At 46.8% G+C, this 10,000-nt stretch overlaps 2 protein-coding genes across 2 annotated transcripts in view; both read right to left on the bottom strand.

Moving 5' to 3' along the window:
* The window catches only part of LOC121616639 (abl interactor 2-like), a 32,678-nt gene extending 31,177 nt beyond the window's left edge, over nucleotides 1–1,501 (bottom strand). The window contains exon 1 of the mRNA XM_041951502.1: nucleotides 1,385–1,501. Within this exon, the coding sequence (XP_041807436.1) occupies nucleotides 1,385–1,501 (117 nt within the window). The remainder of the gene's footprint in view (nucleotides 1–1,384) is intronic.
* A 1,024-nt stretch (nucleotides 1,502–2,525) lies between these two features.
* LOC121616505 (transmembrane protein 237A-like) lies at nucleotides 2,526–8,339 on the bottom strand. Its single transcript, XM_041951302.1, has 10 exons — nucleotides 8,261–8,339; nucleotides 8,059–8,187; nucleotides 6,842–6,947; nucleotides 6,506–6,660; nucleotides 5,696–5,816; nucleotides 5,181–5,372; nucleotides 5,026–5,099; nucleotides 3,641–3,728; nucleotides 3,448–3,569; nucleotides 2,526–2,659 (listed from the first exon to the last, which is right to left on the bottom strand). Exons 1-10 carry the CDS (start codon nucleotides 8,328–8,330, stop codon nucleotides 2,592–2,594), a joined length of 1,125 nt encoding a protein of 374 aa, XP_041807236.1. The 5' UTR covers nucleotides 8,331–8,339; the 3' UTR covers nucleotides 2,526–2,591.
* Nucleotides 8,340–10,000: the final 1,661 nt, after the last annotated feature.

The raw sequence follows: 10,000 nt of genomic DNA, 5'->3' as shown, positions 1-10,000 counted from the left end.
AGGTTACAGCTCACAGAGACACAGAAGAGCATCATCTACTATTTCAATGAAAGAAGAGGAAGGACGTGTGTGTGTGTGTGTGTGTGTGTGTGTGTATGAAATGCAGCCTGTCTTGTTGATTGACAGTGAAATACAAACACACACACACACACACACACACACAGCTTCAGAAATGTGACGAATATTAAATCGAGGGATGTACAGGTGTATATTTAGAGCCAAGTGAGGTAGAGCAGGTGTCCATAACAATCCTGCCTGCCTGCCTGCCCACACACACACACACACACACACACACACACACACACACACACACACACACACACACACCACTCCACTAACAAACCACAGAGAAAGATGTCAGCCCAGTAAACTGCGACATATGAAATGCAAATAAGAAATATACAGTTCTGGTCTGATGAAGGTCTGACTCTTGCTCATCTCTGCTACTGATGAGAGCTGAAATTAACTGGCAACTGTTCTAATAATCGATTAATCAATTTTCAAGCCAAAATGCTGAATATGGTACCTGAAGCCTTGACTGAGAAGTTTGCTGCTTTTCTGTCTTATATGACAGTAAACTGAACATCTTTTTGAGGCTTTTATCTACTGATAGTACTCATGGTTACATCTTCCAGCCATTCTCTCAAAGCATCTTTGGACCTTAAAATTTAATTTTAATTCAACTCTTTGGCATTATTGTGTTTCCATTCTGCTACATTAAATGATTTCTAACTTTCTATATTTAATTCATCTTACATTATCAGTAAAGTAAATAGATATAGATATAAATATTTAGCACACACTGCAGTGACACCGCTGCTAGTTGGACTGAACGGGAGAAACAGTGTCACGCCAGACTCCCATTGAAACACATCCATGTAATGACTCCCTGCCTGTCTGCAAATGTCACACAACTTGTAGAAGATGCTTTCAGACATTAAATATGTAAACACAGAGTGCTCTTTCATTCGGCATGTATTTAATACACCAATTTAAACACAGGGAGTGAAAAACAGACCCTTAACAATAAATGACTGAATTACATGTTCCAGCAGTCACGTCTCATCCCCGCCGCGGGCAGCGCAGAGTTCACTGTAAACCAGTTGGAAAAAAGTTGAATTTTCATAAAAACAGACGTGTTCGGTGGAAAATTTGGAAGCCGAATGAAGTGTGAGGTCCGAGCTCTTCAGCCAGAGAGAGGTCAGCCTTCACATTTCATCCGGTTTGACTTTTACCTTTCATACAAGAGCTAACGGGAACATAACGGAGGTAGGTGCTGTCATGCCATCACTCCTCACTCCAAACCGCCCACTCCCTGCTAACATTATCCCGACAGGTCACCTCACTTGACTCAAACACCTGGTGTATAAATACTATCATGTACCTGGACATAGTTGCTTTCGCAGTACTCCGCTACTCGTTCCAGGTTGGTAAAACTGTCCAGTAAAGCTCTCCGTCCCGCAGGAATTTCCTCCTCCAGCAGCATTTGTAGCTCCGCCATCTTTACATGGCTGTACCGCTAACGGCTGAGGCGCGCGCTGCCTGGATGCCTCCCGCTGCGTTCACCGGCCGCTGGGAAATATCACCACTCAGACTGGATGACCGAGAGAAGTGGGAATCTTCTCTCACACCTCTGAGATGTGACTTTTAACGGAAGAGGAGCATGGAGACAGAAAAATTACGTCGACTTGAGCGAAAATATGGAAAAGTGTGCAACATTCAAAAAAGAAACAGCAAATTTTAAGAAAAGCGTGTATTCATCTCAATCAGGTTAATGGAGCGTTCAGGTGAGCCTCGTCAAGCGAGCGTTGCGGGATGTAAATGAGATAATCCACGGACAGACACCTGTCTAAGGTGTCAGATGAGTATAAAGATGTACGGACTCATTGTGCACAGTGAAGTCAGGTGTTGTGAATCTTGTCCCAGTTTACCACATTTGATGTCATAGTCAGTGGATGTACAACATAAGAGTAGAAGTATAAAGCACCATTAAATGAAAATATTCAATTTAAGTAAATAATCTCATAACTGTACTTAAGTACAGTGCTGGAGTGAGTATTCTTACTGGCCCTCCACCTCTAGTGGCTCTGATGTCACTGAAAGGAGGTTGTTTGAAAGCAAACGGGTGTCTGCACAGATCAGGTAGTAACACACCTGGTTTTCTTTAGACAGGTGTCCTGCTGGTGAGTGTCCCTGCAGAGTCTTTCTGCATGTCTGCCTTCAACAATCCACCAAAGTTCATTATAGATTTGACTAAATGTGGGAATTTCATCACAGCTTCAGTCTGCACTTGAACCTCAGTCTGTAGGCATGTTGTTGAATAATCACTACAATCATCTGATCTTATGGACTTTAGGTGAAACGCAGACAACTGCAAAAACTTAATTCTCCTCAGCTGATTGGTTCTTACAGCAACAGCGCCACCCTGTGGTCAAAAGCTGTAAATAGCACCAAACAAATGCCAGCCTTTATTATACATATACTGTAATTCTTTATTTACAAAACCACACTCAGGAAAGCAAAGTGCTAGATCACAAACTGTACAAAAACATACATGAAGTGAACAAGAAAACTGGCGATGTTGTTGAGTTTCAGGCAGCAACGTCCAGAGTCTCGTCTCCTCTTGGGTACCCCTCCACTTCCATCGTCATCAAGAACTCTGCAAAGCCAGACCAGCGTGTTGTTATGGAAACCACTTACCACACACACACACACACACACACACACTTTGTCTATCTAGTTTTTAACACACTTAAACCTCACTGGCATGACCCTAAACTCACCATAAAGTCTGTGTGTGCTGGATTTGGACGACCCTGACTTTGGCACCATCTAGTGGTGGCATCGTGACTGACACTGTGAGATCCAGTTATGTGCTTCACTCTTCACTTCTCCTTCAAACTGGAGTTGAGTGAAGCACATAACCGTCTAAGTAGTGTAGGGGGTCAGTGCTGGATGGCTGAACTACCTCGTTGCATCAGTGTTTTGGAGGAATACGATGAATAATTGATTGTAATAATGTTCAAAGCATATCTTGATGGCAGAACTTCTCAGCGAGCCCTGCAGACCATCTTACATTCTTTTCTCACTTCACGTGTTGGCTAATGTAGCATTGACTCGCGTCTTCCACGTCTCACCTGCAGTTTGTTCAAAATGCAGAAACAAGACTTCTCACTGGTACCAAGAGGAGAGACCATGTCAGTCCTGGCTGACCCCCCAGACCACCAGCTGCCAATGAGCGACAAGCTGAAACTGGTCTCACAGTCAGCTCGTTCTGACCTCCTCAGAGCTTTTCTGCTCTCCTTCAGAGGCAGAAACCTCCGCTCTGATACCAGATTCCAGCGAAACGGAGAACTGGTGTCATCCTCGATGCTTGTTTAACTCTCTCAGTTAGTTTCACTGCAGGTTTAACCTGAAAGTAAAACACATCACAAAACCTCCACCAACCTTCTGTGTAGTCGACGTCCGGCCGCGTGGAGACGACAGCCCAGGCCAGGCCCACCAACAGCGCCACCACCAGGTTCACCACGATCCACGGCCGCAAGATCTGCTGCTCTGAACCCGGAGGCCTGGAGGAGGACACGGTAAGTCCGACAGAACGGAGCAGAGAACAACACAGCAGAGCAGATCCGGTTCTCACCATAGAGTCTCGTTGGCCGTGGGATAGAGGTTGATCCGGTCGCTGGTCATTTGCTGACTGAGGGACAGGATCAGGGCTATGAAATATACTGAACACAGACAGGTGATGGGGGACGTCTTCAGACAATACTCAGGTACAAGTAAAAGTCCTGCACTGAAAATGTTCCTTCACACCTTCACAATGTTTGTTTAGTCCAAACCTAAAAATCATTACAATCACAGTTAAATTATTCAAATCACTCGAAGGAAAAGCAGCACAAATTTCAGAAGCTGGAACCATCAAATGTTTTTTACAGGAAAGATCACTTCAATACAGAAACTGAGAACGGCCAGGTCCGTATAATTTTTTTTTTTACCGTTTTCTTGTGATAACGAATTAATTATTTCGTTATCTCGAGATAACAAAGACCGTTTTCCCGTGATTACAAATTAAATTATTTGGTTCTCAGCATAGACTGGTTCTCGATTTCGGGGTTTCTACACAGACAAATCCCTAACGAAGGCTAGTGCTAATTTAGCACGATGTAGCTTGATACAGTGTTCATTAGCAGTGATGTGATGAGTGTGTTTACATTATGGTTAGTGCGGCACCATGCATTACAGTGATCAACTTAAAATGTGTCTATAATCAGAGGAAGTATGCCCCTTTGTATTTAAAGTTCAGGGTCTCCCCCAGTCCAAACAGCACATTTACAATGAATAACTCCGGACCGGAGCAACACACAGCCTTCAGCGACGATGACAGAGACCGTTACGATGCCGAGGCGATTCCCGGTGGACTGACTGCAGCAGCTTCCTTACTAAACGGAGAGCTAACTGCAGCTGCCGTTGCTAACATAAAGTTAGCAGCGTCGGCGCTAATGTTAGCTCTGTGAGCACTCCTCTCTCCTGACTCAACTCTGAGTTGTCCGGAGCCAAACTTGGCAAGAAATCCACCTCGGCTCTGTGTTCCCTTGTCATCAAATTAACTGCCGTCCTGTTAGAGGCTCTGTGTGTAGGCTATACGGAAGCCGAGAACCAAATCATTTAATTCTTTATCATGGGAAAACGGTCTTTGTGATCTCGAGATAACGAAGAAAACGGTTAAAAAAAAAATTATACGGACCTGGCCGTTCTCGGCTTCCGTACTTCAACCATCAGCACAACAGCTTATCCACTTTGTCCGCTAATTGATTAATGGGCTAATTGTTCCAGCTGTACTTTGATAAACTGTCGGGGAGTTTGATTTATAACAAAACATCAGATTTTAGAAACTCTTCAAATGTTTGTGTGTTAAAATCCTCTTTTGTAAAGGAACGAGGAACTAAAGCATGAAAAGACCCTAACCCTAGTATAATCTTCATCATCATCATCATCATCTTCACCCCCTGCCTTTGTCAGACTTACAGAAAGAAGCCAGAGCAGCAGGGTCCAGTGTGAGGAAGCCTCTCAGCGCCATGGAGGCCTTGGCCAGGTTCACCCTGCAGGTGACACACAGCGTCAGTTTGTTTCAGCTCTGTGATTGGTGGGGAGCGGTTCTACAGGCGCAGAGACCCGCTGACCTGTCGAACGCGGACACGGTGCTGATGGCCAGCAGCAGGTAGAGCAGAGACTGAGCCGGGTAGGCCAGCAGGTGGTACTGCTGCAGCAGGTTGGGCAGCGTGGTCATCTGCTCGCCGGCCAACACGTACACAACGATGATGTTCCACACGGCGTAGCCGGCCAGGAAACCATGAGAGAAGAGCCCGATCACCCTGAGCGGGGACGGCGAACGCACCACAGGACGACACACAGACAGGAGTAATCAAACACTGGCTTCTGATTGGCTGGACTGCTGAAACTGAAAACCATGTGTATGTATGATTTAAATCATGTCAGCTGCATGTGACCCGAAAGATGTGTGTCAGTGACTCAGTCCAGCTGCTGGAGGCGACTGGACCGAACGTTAGCCAGCCCCGGCCTGGACGTGGCTGCTGACATCAGGACTGCAGACCACGAACTGGTCCTTCAAGTGAATGGAAGTCAATGCAGTGTGTGTGGGTTTCTGGTTGTGTATGATGTGAGTGTGTGTGCAGACCTGAAGCCACTGTGGACCCTCATGGCGACGTCTCTGGTGGTCCAGATCTGCCTGGGGTCCATGTAGTCATCCATCAGCTCAGAGTGTCGGAGCTGCTCAACCCGGTCTGCCTGGAAACGCCCTGCACACACACACACACACACACACACACACACACACACAGACACACACACACACACACACACACACACAGACACACACACACACACACACACACACACAACCAGACACACACACACACACACACATACACACACAACCAGACACAAACAAAAGTAGAATAAATTAAATTCCCATGGTTGCTCTCAGTGATTGAAGCCTTATATCACAGGACTTGTGTCTTCAGTGACTGCTGGATGTTCATTTGTTCAGGTTCATGTAGATTCAAGTGTTTTCGGTGGTTGTGAGTCGGTGGTTGTGTTTTCAGTGGTTGTGAGTCGGTGGTTGTGATTCGGTGGTCATGAGTCGTGGTCGTGATTCGGTGGTTGTGAGTCGGTGGTTGCGTTTTCGGTGGTTGCGAGTCGGTGGTTGCGTTTTCGGTGGTTGTGATTCGGTGGTTGTGATTCGGTGGGTGTGTTTCTGGTGGTTGTGTTTTTGGTGGTTGTGTAGTCGGTGGTTGTGAGTCGGTGGTTGTGAGTTGGTGGTTGTGTTTCTGGTGGTTGTGTTTTTGGTGGTTGTGTAGTCGGTGGTTGTGAGTCGGTGGTTGTGAGTCGGTGGTTGTGTTTCTGGTGGTTGTGAGTTGGTGGTTGTGTAGTCGGTGGTCGCCTCGTCTTCGTTCGTTCTATCCAGTCAAATGAGATTCACACTCACTGTTTCTCTCCACGAAGACTCGACCAACCGGCTGGCTGTGTCCGTGGGGGGCGGAGAACAGGGAATGCTGGGGGATGGGGGACTGGGCGTCTGCGATGATATCGTCGTCTTCGGCTCCCAGGTCATTGCTGTAGTGCTCCGTGGCCTTCACCTTCCTGCCATGTGAGACGAGAAAGAAGATTTGGTTCAAAGCGACTTTTCAGCCGAGCTGCGTGGAGGTGAGACAGAGACATCGAACAGGCCTGAAGCATCTCAACCATCATGATTCTCATGGAGTCTGCTTCAGACTTCTCCCCATATCATCAGGCCATCACTTCGGTTTCAGATCATGCTCACCTCTTCCTTTTCGTCTTCCTGGTCACAGCCACGGTCATTTCCTCTCCGTCCACGACGGGTTCGTCCACGTCTCCGTTCGGCATGTCGGCGTGTTGCGTGTCCTGATCTGACGTGTGAATAAACAGCACAGCTGAGACACTTTGATGAAACACCGTCTCATGTTGACAGGCAGGACTAAAGACCAGCTGCACCTTTCTGAATGAAGTCTCTGACCCTGGTATGAAATGAATAAAACACAGGGGATCCAGGGATCTGATGGATTTCTCTGCTCTGGAATCTGTTCCTCAGTTTACGTTCTCATTCAATTCTGACGTCTCCATAATGTGTGAGGTTATTTTTGTCTTTATTGGACAGTGACAGGCGAGGGACAGACAGGAATAATGTTCAAAAAAACTCTCATCCTCAAAGATTTCTGTCAAGATTTAAGAGCTGTGGACCGTCACCTGTCTGTCTGTCTGTCTGTACATCAGTCTGTCTGTCTGTCTGACTGTCTGACTGTCTGTCTGACTGTCTGTCTGTCTGTCTGTCTGTCTGTCTGACTGTCTGACTGTCCATCAGTCTGTCTGTCTGACTGTCTGTCTGTCTGTCTGTCTGTCCATCAGTCTGTCTGTCTGTCCGTCTGTTTGTCCATCTGTCTGTCTGTCTGTCCACCAGACTGTCTGACTGTCCGTCTGTCTGTCTGTCTGTCCATCAGTCTGTCTGTCTGTTGGTCCATCAGTCTGTCAGTCTGTCAGTTCTACATTAGCATGTTAGCATTGGCATTGTGAGCCTGTTAGCATGCTGACACATGTAGCTCAGCGTCCAGATGTGCAGAGCAGCGTCAGAGTAGCTGGTTTGGTTGTAGACTGAAATTCACTAGCATGGCTAACGTGCTAACAACAGCGTTCCACTAAATAAGTTGGACCCTGTTTAATCAAACTTCACTGTAATTAAGCTCTGTGACAGTTCTTGGACTCACTGCAGACAGTAAGCATCTTTCTGTGCTGCGATATTTCCTGAGTGAGAGGTCAAAGTTCAATCAGCCTGAACTCTGTGAGGAGTGAAGGAGGAGGGTCAGCTCAACCAGCCACCGGGGCAGCTGTGTGTGCTGGAAGAGACGACGAAGCCGGAGGCACCGGCGGAGGGAGGAAAGTTTACTCCTCCAGCTGATACTCTAACAGCACACACAGGTCTGTCCCAGGTTCTAGCAACAATAACAGTTGGTGCAGTTGTGCTACCGATAGTAGGCGCCCTCTTCTTTTTCTTCTTCTTCTGTGGTGCTGGATCCTGTGGCTCTGGGGTCAAAGGGTCTCTGTTGTCAGACTGGCCCCTGTTGGTCACTTGCTCCATCTCCACCTCCAGCCCCACTGTGAAGAACACGGCAGATGAAGGAGAACAGAACGCGGTGTCGTGGAGCTGCAGTTCCTGGTCGCCTCTTACCTTCCCCCTGCTCCTCGCCATCGTTGACCTCCTTCTTCGGCTTCTTCTTCTTGCTCTTGACGGTTGGCATTTTGGCTTCTCTCTGTAAGAGGATCAACAGTTCAGAATGAACGTTATGTGAATAAAGTCGATCAAGAGGCTCTCTCGGTGTGTAATGAACAATTTCCCTTTTCCAAGTTTTTAATTTAGGATTTTATTTAGGTCGGTTAATTAGCGTTTAACGAGGATGATGGTGGCCGGGCCGTAGCGCCTGTTTGAGATAATTGGATCAGCCTGAGCTTTGAGGACAGGTGGTGGAACAAAGCTTCAGGAAACACAGGGACAACTTTAAGGACTTCTTTGAAGGTTATTTAAAGAGTTCAGCTTTGATATCTGGTCTGAGACGGCTCACTGCAGTTTGTCCGCGTCTGATTTGTACGGTTGTATTTCACGCCGGTGGTCGCCCTCAAGGATTTCTCTGAGAATCTCACTAAAGGATGATACGAATTAGCTCACGGTGTCCACACTGAAACCAAAGCAACCTCAGGTTTGGTTTGAAACAGCAGTTTGTCAGTTTTTCTGTTTTCTTTCATCCGGTTTTTGAAGAAGTGCTCAGGTTAAGTAACATTAGCAACACGCGCTGTAAAAATACTGCAAGTAGAAGCCCTACATTTCAGATTTTACTTCAGTAAAAGTGGAGAAGTTTTAGTATTTAGAGGCAGAGTGAGGATGATTGTCTTTAAAAACAATAACGTGCTCAGTGGGGGCGGGACTAAATAAAACCATAGCGACCGGTTGCCAGGTGGTAAACATGCATCAGGTGTGTGAAAGGATCAAACTTTTGAATGTTTATTGTACCTGAATATTTATTATCACTGCATCGTCATTCTGGGGAGGGGAAACAAACGTCTGGCTTCTTTGACGGCGTGGAGTCCAGGATGCAGCGATGGCGCCCTTTAAAACAGTGTCGAGGGAACTTGTTTTGGTGGAATATTCACATGTGGGGAGGAGAGCCCGGCTAGAGAAAAGAAAAAAGCCGCTAGCTTGTTTAGCTTCATAGCGTTAGCGGCCAGGTCAGAGTGCCCTGTCATTCTTAGCATAGGCTAGCGTGTAGCGTGCTAGCTCACAGGTTGTTGTCATGATGGGGATTTTTAACACACAGGTAGCTGAAGGGCCAGCCTGTCATTGGCCAATGGCAGTAGCTTATACACACAGTCTACATCCAATGATTCAGACGATTGTAGCCATGGCAACGACAGCCCATCGAGTCATTTTCTGGTCCGTACAGCCTCCAGTCACATACGTCCACGTCCTCTGTCTCTCACAGCAGAGGGTCCATGTGAATATTCAGTCTGAACTCTGCAGCCTCAGTGCTACGCTGCTCCTGCTAACTCCTGCTAACTCCCTCCACCTCCCCAGCTGCTCCTCCAGCACTGGCATTGAGCACACACACCAAACTAAACAGCCTCATTTCCACAGAGGAGAACATGAGATGCAGTTAAAACCACCAGAAAAGGCTTGTAAGTTCACCTGGACTTCAGTTTTTCCACCTGTGATCCGCCTCCATGACTGTGTTCGTCATTAGACCCTTTCAATTCATGTGAACACATGTTTTTAGCATTCATGTCACTGCTGGACAGCTTCAGATGTGAGGAGTCGTCATATTTTTAAGGTTTTTGTCTGGATTACTTCTACGACAGGATGTTCTTTAAGAAAATGACAGCAGAGACTGAAGAGACGAGTCCGATCTGTCGATGCATT

Source organism: Chelmon rostratus, chromosome 13, assembly GCF_017976325.1.
Source record: "Chelmon rostratus isolate fCheRos1 chromosome 13, fCheRos1.pri, whole genome shotgun sequence".
NCBI lineage: Eukaryota > Metazoa > Chordata > Actinopteri > Chaetodontiformes > Chaetodontidae > Chelmon > Chelmon rostratus.
Note: the sequence above shows the minus strand (reverse complement) of the source record. Positions and strands in the feature narration are given on the sequence as shown.